Raw genomic sequence first — 16,164 nt, 5'->3', positions numbered from 1 at the left:
AGAAATGTCAAACACAAGCAGCAATGATTCAGGAGCAAGACCGGCTCCAGGTCCCTTTTGAAATGAAATTGAAGTCAGTCTTTTTATTAACACAACATTGATGGTGTGTTAATAATTGTATTAATGACTTCATCGTAGTCCAAAGGTGAATGATTAAAACACCAATCACCCTGTTGGAAAATCCACATTTCCCTTGTTTTATCCATCTTGCCCTCTCCTTTTCTCCCTTTCTGCATCACATAGCCTAACCCACAGGTATTGAATGGCAGCACGATGGTGCAGTGGTAGAGCTGCTCCCTTTTGGCGCCAGAGACCCAGGTTCAATCCCGACTACGGATGCTGACAGTACCTGGAGCTTGTATGTTCTCTCCATGACCCGCGTGGGATTTCCCCGGGATCTTCAGTTTCCTCCCACTCTCTAAAGCCGTGCAGGTTTGTAGGTTGATGGGCTTGGAATAATTGTAAATTGTCTCTAGTGTGTGTAGGATAGTGTGAGCTGATCGGCGTGGTGCTCAATCTCTAAACTAAACAATGATTTCTTGCTCAAACTTCAGGAACCCTCTGGCACTTTATCGTTCAGGTGTGACATGAGACAAAGGATGTTGCCAGCACTTACAGTAGTTTCCTTGCAGACTTCCCTACCGTTAAATTGTGAGTTTGTCTTGCTTTCCCCATCAGATTTGTTTCTCATAAAGGTTCTGGCACTTGAAACATGAACTATTTCTCTTTCCATGGATACTGCCTGACCTGCTAAACATTTCCAGCATTTTCTGATTTCAGGACAGATTTCAAACTTGCAGTTTTTTAATTTTCTTTTAACATCTTTCCCCCTCGCCCCAATTTTCTTCCATAAAGCCCATACCGATCTGACTAAATCTATAGATATTTTTAATAATCTCTCAGTCCACTTGTTGGTTCCTGTATTTGGATGTAGACTGATTCATTAATTTGAGATCGTTCTCAAGGTTACAACATTACAAGGTCAATTCCCGGGCTGGTGGGACTGTCATATGCTGAAAGAATGGAGCAGCTGGGCTTGCACACTCTGGAATTTAGAAGGATGAGAGGATATCTCATTGAAACATATAAGATTGTTAAGGGCTTGGACACGCTAGAGGCAGGAAACATGTTCCCGATGTTGGGGGAGTCCAGAACCAGGGGCCACAGTTTAAGAATAAGGAGTAAGCCATTTAGAACGGAGACGAGGAGACAGTTTTTCTCACAGAGAGTGGTGAGTCTGTGGAATTCTCTGCCTCAGAGGGCGGTAGAGGCAGGTTCTCTGGATGCTTTCAAGAGAGTGCTAGATAGGGCTCTTAAAAATAGCGGAGTCAGGGGATATGGGGAGAAGGCAGGAACGGGGTACTGATTGGGGATGATCAGCCATGATCACATTGAATGGCGATGCTGGCTCGAAGGGCCAAATGGCCTACGGCTGCACCTATTGTCTATTGTCTATCAGTGACCATCCCTGTCTGGTGAAAAATAAAACTGGGAAGGCGGCTCAACCATGGCTGACGAGGGAAGTCAAGGATAGTGTTAAAGCCAAGGAAGAGACATATAAATTGGCCAGAAAAAACGGCAAACCAGAGGACTGGGAGAAATTTAGAACTCAACAGAGGATGACAAAGAGATCAAAAAAGAATGAAAGAAAGCTTGCGGGGAAAATAAAAACTGACTGTTAAAGTTTCTTTAGGTATGTAAAAAGGAAAGGATTAGTGAAGACGAATGTGGGTCCCTTACAGCCAGAGACAGGTGAATTTATAATGAGAAAAAAGGAAATGCAGAATAGTTAAAGGAGTACTTTGGTTCTGTCTTCACTAAGGAAGACACAAACAATCTCCCGGAAATGCTAGGGAACTGAGGATCTAGTGGGAGGGAGGAACTGATGGGAATCCACATTAGTCAGAAAATAGTGTAGATAATCTATTGGGACTAAAGGCAGATAAACCCCAGGGCCTGATGGTCTGCATCCCAGAGTACTCAGGGAGGTGGCCCTTGAAACCATGGATGCATTGGTGATCATTTTTCAATGTTCTCTCGAATCTGGATCAGTTCCTGTAGACTGGAGGGTAGCCAATGTAACTCCACTTTTTAAGAAAGGAGGAAGAGTTAAAACAGAGAATTATAGACTAGATAGCTTTACATCGGTAGTGGGGAAGTTGCTGGAGTAGATTATTAAAGATGTAATAACAGCGCATTTGGAAAACAGTGACGGGATCGGTCAGTCACATGGATTATTGAAGGGGAAATCTTTTGGAATTTTTTGAGGATGTAAAAAGTAGAATGGATAAGGGAGAGCCAGTGGATGTGGTGTATCAGGAAATTCAAAAAGCCTTTGACAAGGTCCCACTCAAGAGATTAGTGTGCAAAATTACAGCACATGGTATTGAGGGTAGGGTATTGACATGGATAGAGAACTGGTTGGCAGACAGGAAGCAAAGAGTAGGAATTAACAGGGCCTTCAGAATGGCAGGCAGTGACTAGTGGGGTGCCGCAAGGCTCAGTGCTGGGACCCAAGTTATTTACAATATATATTAAGGATTTAGACGAGGGAATTAAATGTGACATCTCCAAAAAGCTAGGTGGCAGTGTGAGCTGTGAGAAGGACGCTATGAGGCTGCCGGGTGACTTGGATAGGTTGGGTGAGTGGGCAGAAACAAGGCAGCTGCAGTATAATGTGGATAAATGTGAGGTCATCCACTTTGGTGGCAGTAGCAGGAAGGCAGATTAGATCAGATTCAGATTCAATTTTAATTGTCATTGTCAGTGTACAGTACAGAGACAACGAAATGCATTTAGCATCTCCCTGGAAGAGCGACATAGCAAACGATTTGAATAAATAATAATAAGTGTCCGGGGGGGGGGGTGATGATTGGCAGTCACCGAGGTACGTGGTTGAGTAGAGTGACAGCCGCCGGAAAGAAGCTGTTCCTCGACCTGCTGGTTCGGCAACGGAGAGACCTGTAGCGCCTCCCGGATGGTAGGAGGGTAAACAGTCCATGGTTGGGGTGAGAGCAGTCCTTGGCGATGCTGAGCGCCCTCCGCAGACAGCGCTTGCTTTGGACAGACTCAATGGAGGGGAGCGAGGAACCAGTGATGCGTTGGGCAATTTTCACCACCCTCTGCAATGCCTTCCGTTCGGAGACAGAGCAGTTGCCATACCATACTGTGATGCAGTTGGTAAGGATGCTCTCGATGGTGCAGCGGTAGAAGTTCACCAGGATCTGAGGAGACAGATGGACCTTCTTCAGTCTCCTCAGGAAGAAGAGACGCTGATGAGCCCAAGCAGTTGTCCCCACTTGCCTTAAAACCACCTCCATCGTGCCAGTGCCAAAACACTCCACTGCGGCAAGCCTCAATGACTTCCGCCCAGTTGCACTTACCCCCATCATCACCAAGTGCTTCGAGAGGCTGGTCCTGGCACACCTCAAAAGCTGCCTACCCCCCACACTGGATCCCTATCAGTTTGCCTACCGCAAGAACAGGAGTACGGAGGATACCATCTCAACGGCACTTCACTCCGCCCTCTCCCACCTCGACAACAGAGACACTTACGTAAGAATGCTGTTCATCGATTACAGCTCAGCATTCAACACCATTATACCATCAAAACTGATCACCAAACTCGGTAACCTGGGCATCGACCCCCTCTGCAACTGGATACTGGACTTTCTAACCAACAGACCCCAGTCTGTGAGGTTAGACAAGCACACCTCTTCAACCCTCACCCTGAACACCGGCGTTCCTCAGGGCTGTGTGCTGAGCCCCCTCCTCTACTCCCTCTTCACCTATGACTGCACACCTGTACATGGTACTAACACCATCATCAAGTATGCAGATGATACAACGGTGATTGGCCTCATCAGCAACAACGATGAGCTGGCCTACAGGGAGGAGGTCCAGCACTTAGCAGCATGGTGCGCTGACAACAACCTGGCCCTTAACTCCAAGAAGACCAAGGAGCTCATTGTAGACTTCAGGAAGTCCAGAGGCGGCACGCACACCCCCATCCACATTAACGGGATGGAGGTGGAACGTGTTTCTAGCTTCAGGTTCCTGGGAGTCAACATCTCCGATGACCTCTCTTGGACCCACAATACCTCTACTCTGATCAAGAAGGCTCATCAACGTCTCTTCTTCCTGAGGAGACTGAAGAAGGTCCATCTGTCTCCTCAGATCCTGGTGAACTTCTACCGCTGCACCATCGAGAGCATCCTTACCAACTGCATCACAGTATGGTATGGCAACTGCTCTGTCTCCGACCGGAAGGCATTGCAGAGGGTGGTGAAAATTGCCCAACGCATCACCGGTTCCTCGCTCCCCTCCATTGAGCTGATTATTATCTAAATGGTGTCTGATTAGGAGAAGGAGAGGTGCAATGAGACCTGCGTGCGCTTGTACATCAGTCACTGAAAGTAAGCATGCAGGTACAGCAGGCAGTGAAGAAAGCTAATGGCATGTTGGGCTTCATTGCGAGAAGATTTGAGTTTAGGAGCAAGGAGGAACCACTGCAGTTGTACAGGGCCCTGGTGAGACCGCAGCAATTGTGGTCTCCTAATTTGCGGAAGGACATTATTGCTATTGATAGGTTCACCAGGTTCATTCTCGGGATGGCTCGACTGACGTATGATGAAAGAATGGGTCGACTGGGCTTGTACCTGCTGGAATTTAGAATGATGAGAGGGGATCATATAGAAACATATAGTATTCTTCGAGGATTGAACAGGGTAGATGTTTGAAAAATGATGTTGGGGGAGTCCAGAACCAGGGGTCACAGTTTAAGAATAAAGGGTAGGCCATTTAGGACTGAGATAAGGGGAAACCTTTTCACCCAGAGTTGTGAATCTGTGGAATTCTCTGCTACAGAAGGCAGTGGAGACTAATTCACTGGATGTTTTCAAGAGAGAGTTATTAGATTTAGCTCTTAGGGCTAAGGGAATCAAGGGATATGGGGGGAAAGCCGGAATGGGGTACTGATTTTGGATCCTCAGCATTGATCATATTGAATGTCGGTTCTGGCTCAAAGTGCCGACTGGCCTACTCCTGCACCTATTTTTTTTTTTTAAGTTTAAATAAATAATTGTGCTTTGTAAATAGTGGGAAAGCTTTAAGGTGTCAGGTGGTAAATATCAGTGCAGGATATTTTATTTTATGTGGCTGTGTGTATCGTTGCTTTTCACTTAGTGTGGCTGTATGGTAACTCAAATTTCACTGTAGCTTAATTGGTTTAGTGGCAATAAACGCGAACTTGAACTTGAAAATACTGGAAAATCTCAGCAGGTTAAACAGCCTCTGAGTGAAGAGTTCAACTTGAAGACCCTCACTGATATTATTGTCCACACTGTGGTAATCCGTGGTGGGTTTCACTTTGCAATAAGGTCCCCTCTGCTCATGATCCAGACCATTCAATAATTCGGTTCATAAGAATTGTGCAGACGCTGAGCCCTACCCCAGGAACTTGCACAATCTCATCCCCACTTTCAGTATTATTGGTGGCAGACTCGATCAATCTTACTTTGCTCCATTATTCCGTGCAAGCTTTTTGTTTCTAAACTCTCTTGTGAATAAGTGAGTTCGGTATTACAACTGTACATGCCCAGGTCATGGGTCATTCAGGATAAATATTCTCGCCAGCTGAGCTACTGCTTGTGTACGGACCTGCGTATTCATTTCAATGAGATTTATAAATAAATGTAGCCATCAAATATGTCAGCTGTAGGCCACAGGGTACTGCAGGCTGCACCAATCCACAATTGTATCTATTTAAATTATTGACTCAATACAGCACCAGCCTTGAAAACACAAGAATGCCTGGAACGAACCTGTCAATGATCAAATCCCTGGCATTGGCCTGAGTCACAGCCATTCAAATTCAATATTGATTTACACGAATTACAAGTTGTGTGGTCACCAATTTGAGACACTCCTTACGTTCCTATCTAAACAACCTTCCCGGATTGAAGTAAATGAGGAGAATGTCATATGAGTGGGAGCATTTTCTCAGTTAGACTTTGTCGACAGTTGGGGTGGGGGATCTGGGAGAGAGAGAGCTGGCGATGATGCACTGACGGAACTGTTTAATAACAACCCATTAAAACCCGCCCTTCAGCCACTCCCGAATGACCTTTGACAAATCCCATGATTCCTTGCGTTTACGAAATACCGAACTCGTTTATTCGTGGAGTGGTGCAACCATTGTCCTGAAACTCCCATGACCTGGCTGTTCTATCGATCAACAGATAACGAGCCCTTACTCTGAAGTAAGTACAAAATGCCGTAGTAACTCAACAGGCTGGCACCATCTGTGGAGGGAACGAACAGGCGACGTGTTGGGTTGGGGCCCTCCTTCAGACTGATTGTGGTAGGGAGGAGAAAGATGAAAAAGTGAGATGGAGGCAGGACAAGTCCAGCAAGTGATGGGTGGATACAGGCCGATGGGGTTTAATTGGTGGAGTAAGTGACAAAGGCTCGAGATGAGAAAGAGAACAAAGAGTGTTGGGTAAGGAGAGAAGAGGCGTGAGATGTAGTCAGACTTTACATCAGTTATATGTGGATGCTGCCTGATTCACTGAGTTACTCTGGCATGTTGTGTTTTGCTGAAGATTCCAACATCTGCAGATCCTTGTGAATCCCTTCCTTTGAATTGCTTGTCTTTGTCATTTGTGAATAGTTCCATCGTGTGACAGAGCCCTAGTGAGACCACACCTGGTCCCCTAATTTGAGGAAGGACATTCTTGCTATTGAGGGAGTGCAGCGTAGGTTTACAAGGTTAATTCCCGGGATGGCGGGACTGTCATATGCTGAGAGAATGGAGCGGCTGGGCTTGTACACTCTGTGGTTTAGAAGGATGAGAGGGAATCTCATTGAAACATATAAGATTGGCAAGGGTTTGGACACACTAGAGGCAGGAAACATGTTCCCGATGTTGGGGGAGTCCAGAACCAGGGGCCACAGTTTAAGAATAAGGAGTAAGCCATTTAGAATGGAGACGAGGAGACAGCTTTTTCTCACAGAGAGTGGTGAGTCTGTGGAATTCTCTGTCTCAGGTGGATGCAGGTTCTCTGGATGCTTTCAAGAGAGAGCTAGATAGGGCTCTTAAAAATAGCGGAGTCAGGGGATATGGGGAGAAGGCAGGAATGGTGTACTGATTGGGATGATCAGCCATGATCACATTGAATGGCGGTGCTAGCTCGAAGGGCCAAATGGCCTACGCCTGCACCTATTGTCTATTGTCAATTGTGACAATGGTTATGTCAATGCCCAATTGTTTCCAGCCTTGCTTCAAGTTATTTATAATGGACTGCTTCTCTCAGGCCCTGTACTTATTATGTTGATCCCACTCAGCATTTTGCTTTGCTCTGTTGCTCTGCCTCGTAATCACTGTACACGGTTGCATCTGTAATCGTGAGGTTTCCCTCTTGTATCTGACAGCCGTTGCATTGCAATATCTGTTTCAGTTGCTGAACATGTGGTGGGAAAGGCATGTGCCTAGGTCTTGCTGACAGTCCGTGACACACAAACGGAGCCCCCAATGTGCTCTTTAAATCCGTTGCAGATATTATCCACACAAATATAAATCCACATCTGGGAATACCACATTCCCATTCTCCACCATTCACCATTGACTCAATATCAGGGCAGCAGAGTGGAAAAGAGATCAGTGCTGGTAACATCCCAGCACGAATGTCCTTGGTTTGAAACTGACTTCCATTGTCATTTTATGTGACAACCTGTAATATTTTCGCTTTAGAGATACAGTGCGGAACTCGGCCCACCGAGTCTGTGCCGACCAGCGATCATCCCCTTGTATGAGCAGTGTCCTACACTCTAGGGACAATTTACAATTTTTTGCTGAAGCCAATTAACCTACAGAGCTGATTGTCTTTGTGGGGTGAAACCAGAGAGTACCCGGGGAAACCCCACTTAGTCACGGGGAGTACATGCAAACACCGTACAAACAGCACCTGAGGTCAGCATCGAACCCGGGTCTCTGGCGCTGTGAGGCAGCAACTCTACTGTTGTGCCACCGTGCCGACCCGTAGTTTCCATGCGCGCAGTGTGACAATTAAGCTAGCCTGATGGAGCATGTTGTGGTTGGGTAGCTGTGATAATATCATTAACAAGGCCTCCCACTGTTAACAACCACGTGACTTGCAATCATCACACCTTTGGTGTTCATGTGATCTACTAGTTTCCACTGAACCCCCACTACTAATGTCAATGAGGCTCGACTACAGAGAAGGCCCTGCTACCATTGTGGCGGATGGTCCCTGCTTTGTCTCTGAATCATGCTTCAAGAGGGAATATCCACATGTTTAAATGCTATCGCTGTACATTCTCTCAAATCTGGTCCAACGTATCGGATAGTTTCATCCACTTCGCCCACTGTCCCCACACTGATCAGTTAACTGATCCACAGGCACCTGGAAATTGCTCTTTTCAGCTTCTTTGACCCTACCATGCGTTCACCATGTTTCCTCGATTCCCTTGCGGCACTTGCCAAACCTGGAGCGCTTGAAGACTTCTGACGGCACAGGATTAAGGATCAGGGTTATCATTATGTTCTTACCATGCAGTTATATAGATCTTGTTTGTAGTTCATTGCTCCAGGAGACTCACTGAAATGGCACAGTGGTGCAGTTGGTAGAGCTAATGCATCACAGCGCCAGAGACCTAGGTACCAGTCCTGACCTCAAGTACCATCTGTGTGGAGTTTGCACATTCTGCCTGTGGCTGTATGGGTTTCCTCCCACACTCCAAAAAATGTATGGGTTTTTACATTGTTTGGTCTCTGTGAATTGCCCCTAATGTGTATGGAGTGGATGAGAAAGCGTGATAGCATAGATCTAGTGGGAACAGATGATCGATGGTCAGCAGGCCTCAATGGCTCAAAGTGCCTGTTTCCATGCTGTATCTCTAAACTAAACCACATATGATTGTGCCCTTAACATCAGCGGCAATATTGTCTTTGGTTATAGCTTGGTTATTGATGATTTAGTTATTGCCTTAATGTTCTAATTCCCGCCCAGGATCTCTACAACATAGCAGACACTCAGGAATGTCTCTGCTCATTCCATTCATGGAGTGAGTGCCAAGTGCTCTTATATCTCCTGAGCTTGCCACCATCTCTGCTGCATCAGCACTGCTTGACTCTCTATTTCCTGCACGCCAGTCACTGTCTTGTATTTTCTCAAATAACATCAGCCAAAATGTGATACCAGACTAGTGTATGTCAGCCCTTTGTAGTGCTGTTTATAATGGTAAATAAAAAATGATAGGACAACCCAGAGTGATTCAGATTAGTGTATTGTCAAAGACACCAGCGTGCAATGAAATTCCTTCTTCACTTCAAACTCACAGAGTAAACAGTATAATGTTTAATGTTTTATGTGTCATTCCTAACTGTCACTGTATGTCATGTTGTCACCTGCGGGCGGAGCACGAAGGCAAGTTCCTTGTATGTGAATACTTGGTCAATAAATGTATTCATTCTTTCATTCATTCGTACAAACATGAATGATAACTGTAATGAATAAAACAACAAATCTAAATCGGCATTATGGTGCAAGATTATAGTGAAAAGTCCAAAGTACTGCAAAAAATAATGAAAGTAGGAAAATAGAATAAATGATTTAGTTAGAGTTAAGAGTAAGAGCACTTATTACAAGAGGAGGCACAGTGGTGCAGCAGTAGAGATGCTGCCTAATAGCACCGGAGACCTGGTTCTATCCTGACTATGGGTGCAGTCTGTATGGAGTTTGCACGTTCTCCCCATGTCCGCATGGAGTTTCTCCGGGTGCTCCGGTTTCCTCCCACACTCCAAAGACGTACAGGATTGTAGGTTAATTGGCTTCTGTTAATTGTAAATTGTCCCTAGTGTATATGATGGTGCTAGTGCACAGGGCTATTGCTGGTCAGCGTGGGCTGAAGGGCCTGTTTCCATGTTATATCTCTCAAGTCTACAGTCTAATGAGAGTGCGAAAGAGGAAATTTGTTCAGGAGTCTGATAACAGTGGGGGGAAAGATGTCCGTAAGAATGGACATGAACGCTTTCAACGTCCTATATCTTCTCCCTGACGATTGAAGAGAAAAAAGGAATGATCAGCATTATTTTTTTATAGATAGTAAACTTTATACAGCAATATCAGGTGGAACAGTGTATAAAATGTTCGCCACATGGTACCCTCTGTGCTGAAAGATGCCCTTATGCTTATACACGCTCCAGTATCTGTATCACTATATTCTGCACTTAGTACCTTTTCCTTCGCTTTACCTTTGTACTCGAGTTAGGCCTGTTTGTATTTTAATAGTTTTATCTGATTTATAGTTTTATCTGATGTGATTAGTCCCATGCAAAAAGCTTATCACTGTGCTCTTATATCTCCTGAGCTTGCCACCATCTCTGCTGCATCAGCACTGCTTGACTCTCTATTTTCTGCACGCCAGTCACTGTCTTGTATTTTCTCAAATAACATCAGCCAAAATGTGATACCAGACTAGTGTATGTCAGCCCTTTGTAGTGCTGTTTATAATGGTAAATAAAAAATGATAGGACAACCCAGAGTGATTCAGATCAGTGTATTGTCATAGACACCAGCGTGCAATGAAATTCCTTCTTCACTTCAAACTCACAGAGTAAACAGTATAATGTTTAATGTTTTATGTGTCATTCCTAACTATCACTGTATGTCATGTTGTCACCTGCGGGCGGAGCACGAAGGCAAGTTCCTTGTATGTGAATACTTGGTCAATAAACGTATTCATTCTTTCATTCATTCGTACAAACATGAATGATAATTGTAATGAATAAAACAACAAATCTAAATCGGCATTATGGTGCAAGAATATAGTGAAAAGTCCAAAGTACTGCAAAAAATAATGAAAGTAGGAAAATAGAATAAATGATTTAGGTAGAGTTAAGAGTAAGAGCACTTATTACAAGAGGAGGTACAGTGGTGCAGCAGTAGAGATGCTGCCTAATAGCACTGGAGACCTGGTTCTATCCTGACTATGGGTGCTGTCTGTATGGAGTTTGTACGTTCTCCCCATGACCGCATGGAGTTTCTCTGGGTGCTCCGGTTTCCTCCCACACTCCAAAGACATACAGGATTGTAGGTTAATTGGCTTCTGTTAATTGTAAATTGTCCCTAGTGTATATGATGGTGCTAGTGCACAGGGCTATTGCTGGTCAGCGTGGGCTGAAGGGCCTGTTTCCATGTTATATCTCTCAAGTCTACAGTCTAATGAGAGTGTGAAAGAGGAAATTTGTTCAGGAGTCTGATAACAGTGGGGGGAAAGGATGTCCGTAAGAATGGACATGAACGCTTTCAACGTCCTATATCTTCTCCCTGGCGATTGAAGAGAAAAAAGGAATGATCAGCATTATTTTTTTATAGATAGTAAACTTTATACAGCAATATCAGGTGCAACAGTGTATAAAATGTTCGCCGCATGGTACCCTCTGTGCTGAAAGATGCCCTTATGCTTATACACGCTCCAATATCTGTACCACTATATTCTGCACTTAGTACCTTTTCCTTCGCTTTACCTTTGTACTCGAGTTTGGCCTGATTGTATTTTAATAGTTTTATCGGATTTATAGTTTTATCTGATGTGATTAGTCCCATGCAAAAAGCTTATCACTGTACCTCGGTCCAGGTGACAACTATAAACCTAAACTTATGAGTATGATTCAAGAAGACCACTGAACATTTCCACCAACTAAATATGGGTTCAGTCAAGTTGACATTTCCATGCACTGCTGTACGGAGCAGGATCTGTATACATGAATCATCGTTGGATTGCAACATGAGAGAAATCTTCAACATGTATCAGTTGCCTTGTAAAATAAATACATCCTTGACATGATATAATCTGTGCTGATGTGGCTTGCTTTCATGGCACATGACCCTTGTCTGCTAAAAAGCCAAGATCAAACCCAGCTTTCAATGTTCACATTGTTAGGCCTAGAGATTCTCCCAAGTGTGCCACAAGAGTGAATTTTATCCAGGACCTGAACACCTAAAGGGCCTGTCCCACTTACGCGATTTATTCGCGGACTTGAGGGGTGATGCCTGTTTGGTCGTGAGTAGTCACCCAAAGAGTCGTACCTTTTTCTGGCCGCCGCTGGATTTTACAACATTTTTAAGATTTTCGGGATGGGTGTCGGCAAGTCGCCGAAAAAATCACGTAAGTGGGACAGGCTCTGAACACGATCTTAATCCTGCACCTACTCTACTTTCACTGAGTCCCCCTGGATCTTCCTAAATTACACAAATCCCAGGTGGATTTCAGGACAATGTTCAATGAAACTGTACAGTATGCATTGCATGGACTTCCTGCACCGTATGGTTTGGGAACAGCTTCATCCAAGAACGCAAAGAATCGCAGCGAATTATCAATGCAGCCCAGACCATCACACAAACCAACCTCCTTTCCATTGACTCCATTTATACCTATAGCATTATCAAGGGTAAGTTCCCCCCTAGCCACTCACTCTTCTCCCATCAGGCAACAGGTGTAAAAGTGTGAAAATGCACGCCTCCAGTTTCTTCCCAGCTATTATCAAGCGACTGTAACACCCTCCCTACAACTAAAGAGCAGCCCTGAGCCACTATCCACGTCATTGGAGAGTTCTCTGCTAGTTTTACTGTTCCTATCCCTTCCTTGTCACCTCCTCCACAGCCAACAATGGATCGTTGTGGGCTCTTTGGTCATCGGTGCCGGCTCTGATCTGCTCTGTGCCTTTTCATATCTCTAGTTTACCTCTCCCCTGACTCTCAGTCTGAAGAAGGGTTTCGACCCAAAACGTCACCTATTCCAGGGTTGCACTTGACCCGTTGAATTACTCCAGCATTTTGTGTCTATCAACCACCTTGCAGCCTTAACTCTCCTTTTCGATATTATAAAATATCTTATTCAATGAAACCAGTTACAAGTTCAGAAATCCAGGAAGTTGATGATTCTCAGCGGCCTGTTGTGATTGTGCTTTATTGCAGACAGAGAAAGGAGTTCCAGTGAAGAAGTTCTCATGCCTCATAGATCTGATGTTAAACTATCAGCAACCATACCAAGGACTGGTGACACCACTGCAGTATCCCGTGGAGAGGGAAAACGAGAAAGAAATCATGGATGATTTGTCAGGTGACCCTTTGATAAATGTTCTGGATTGATTATTGACATGCACTGGGGAGTGTAATGTTACACTGTGGATGGTTTGATTGCAATAATATACAGTCTTTCCGCTGACAGGATAGCACACAACAAAAGCTTTTCACTGTACCTCGGTACACGTGACTTAAACTTAACTAAACTAAACTAAACTAAATTAAACAAAACTAAACCAAACTCAACTAAACTCTCTGTCCTGGGTCTCCTCCATTGCCAGAGTGAGCAACACCGGAAATTGGAGGAACAGCACCTCATATTCCGCTTGTGGAGCCTGCATTCGGCAGGCATGAACATTGAATTCGCCCAAGTTTGTTAGCCCTTGCTGTCTCCTCCCCTTCCTTAGCCCTCGAGCTGTCTCCTCCCATCCCCCAGCCCTCAGGCTCCTCCTCCTCCTTTTTCCTTCCTTCTCCCCGCCACCCCCTATCAGTCTGAAGAAGGGTTTCGGCCCGAAGCGTTGCCTATTTCCTTCACTTCATCGATGCTGCTGCACCCGCTGAGTTTCTCCAGCATTTTTGTGTACCTTCAACTAAACTAAACCTGAGTGTGCAAGGAAATAGTTCCCTGTGTCCCTTTCTGCAACTCGGGTACAGTGAGTGGTGAAGAATTTGATTAGTGTGTCTGGGGCAATGGGGAGAAGGCAGGAGAATGGGGGTGAGAGGGAAAGATAGATCAGCCATGATTGAATGGAGGAGAAGACTCGATGGGCTGAATGGCCTGTTTCTGCTCCTAGAACTTACAAACGTATGAAGAATGTGTATGCGGTTTGCTTGCCTACATCAGCCAAAGCATTGAGATCTGGAGTTGGGATAGTATGGTGCAGGTGTACAAATTGTTGGCTAGGCCACATTTGCAGTATTATGTGCAGTTCTGGTCAGTACATTACAACAAGGATGTGATTAAGCTGGAGATGGCAAAGAAAATAGTCACAGGAATGTAACCTGGAAGGCTTGAGTGATAAAGAGAGATGGGATAGGCTGGGGGCAAAGGAGGCTGAGGGCCGAACTTATAGAGGTTAATAAAATCTTGGGGGACATAAATAGGGTAGATAGTCAAAGTATTTTTCCCTGGGTCAGGAATCTGAAAGTAGAGGGTATTAAGGAGGGGAGGGGAGGGGGGGGGGTAAAGATTCTAAAGATCTGTGGGAAACATTTTCGCGCAGAAGATGGTGAATATATGCAATGAGTTCCAGAAGAAGTGATGGGGGTGGGAACAATTGCAATGTTTAAAATACTTTTTAGACAAGAACGTTTCATTGGGATATGGGGCAATTGCAAGCAAATAGGATTAGTGCCGAAAGACATTGGCCACACGATGGCGCAACAGTAGAGTTGCTGCTTTTCTGCGTCAGAAACCCGATTTCCATCTTGACTATGGATGCTGTCTGTACAGAATATGTATGTTCTCCCTGTGCCCATGTGGGTTTTCTCTTCTGTTTCCTCCCACACTAAAAAGATGTACAGGCTTGTAGGTTAATTGGCTTGGTAAAAATGTAAATTGTCTCTAGTGTGTGTAGATATTAATAGACAATAGGTGCAGGAGGAGGCCATTCAGCCCCTCGAGCTAGCACTGCCATTCACTGTGATCATGGCTGATCATCCACAATCAGTACCCTGTTCCTGCCATCTCCCCATATCCCCTGACTCAGCTATCTTTCAGAGCTCTATCTAACTCTCTCTTGAAAGCATCCAGAGAATCGGCCTCCACTGCCTTCTGAGACAGAGCATTCCACAGATTCACAACTCTCTAGGTGAAAAAGTTTTTCCTCGTCTCCGTTCTCAATGGCCTCCCCATTATTCTTAAACTGTGGTCCCTGGTTCTGGACACCCCCAACATCGGGAATATGTTTCCTGCCTCTAGCCTGTCCAATATCTTAATAATCTTATATGTTTCAATAAGATCACCTCTCATCCTTCTAAATTCCAGTGTATACAAACCGTCACTATATTCTTTCAACATATGACAGTCCCGCCATCCTGTGAATTAACCTTGTGAACCTATGCTGCACTCCCCCAATAGCAAGAATGTCCTTCCGCAAATTAGGGGACCAAAACTACACACAATACTCCAGGTGTGGTCTCACTAGGGCCCTGTACAACTGCAGAAGGACTTATTTGCTATTATACTCAACTCATCTTGTTATGAAGGCCAACATGTCATTAGCTTTCTTCACTGCCTGCTGTACCTGCAAGCTTACTTTAAGTGACTGATGAACAAGGGCCCCCAGATCCCGTTGTACTTCCCTTTTCCGAACTTGACACCGTTCAGATAATTATCTGTCTTCCCGTTTTTGCCACCAAAGTGGAAAACCTCACATTTATCCACATAAAACTGCATCTGCTATGCATCTGCCCACTCACCCAATGCTATCTACACACACTAGGGACAGTTTACATTTGGGGGATCGCTGGTCAGCACGGAATGTCCCTTTTCCGTGCTGTATCTCTAAAGTAAACTAAACATCTTGGTCAATATGGATGAGATGGGCCTGTTTCTGTGCTGAATGGCTCTATAAATTTATGAATTCTTCTTCTTTGTGCGTTTGGGGCAGCAGAAGTCCGCAGCAGGGTGATGCCATTCGGTTCGACATCCGTAGGTGCCCGCCCTAAAAAGGGCGCATGCTCCAGGTTGGCGCCAAACTGCGGTCCTGCTGCTGTCTCTGTTTATTGTCGTTGGCCTGACTGAGGTCAGTTGACAGGGCTCGCCAAGGGGAGGTCGACAACATGAGCCCCATCTATGAATTGATAAAGTGTTTATGGCAAAAATAGCTGTGTTGGTAATTCATCAGGCGTATAGTAATTGCATGAGACTCGAATTCAAATCCCATTCTGGTGGCGGGGGAATTTATGTTAAATAGAAACTTATAGAAACTTACAAAATTCTTAAGGTCTTATAGAAACTTACAAAATTCTTACAAAATTCTTAAGGGGTTGGACAGGCTAGATGCAGGAAGATTGTTTCCGATGTTGGGGAAGTCCAGGACAAGGGGTCACAGCT

General features: G+C 44.9%; 1 protein-coding gene across 1 annotated transcript in view; it reads left to right on the top strand.

Annotated features, from left to right (window-relative positions):
• Nucleotides 1–16,164, top strand: part of LOC129702347 (phosphatidylinositol 3,4,5-trisphosphate 5-phosphatase 2A-like) — a 109,823-nt gene that overhangs the window by 40,126 nt on the left and 53,533 nt on the right. Inside the window, exon 3 of the mRNA XM_055644109.1 lies at nucleotides 12,999–13,143. Coding sequence (XP_055500084.1) covers nucleotides 12,999–13,143 — 145 coding nt within the window. The remainder of the gene's footprint in view (nucleotides 1–12,998; nucleotides 13,144–16,164) is intronic.

Source organism: Leucoraja erinacea, chromosome 12 (genome assembly GCF_028641065.1).
Source record: "Leucoraja erinacea ecotype New England chromosome 12, Leri_hhj_1, whole genome shotgun sequence".
Lineage (NCBI taxonomy): Eukaryota > Metazoa > Chordata > Chondrichthyes > Rajiformes > Rajidae > Leucoraja > Leucoraja erinaceus.
This window is presented reverse-complemented; position numbering and strand designations above follow the sequence as displayed.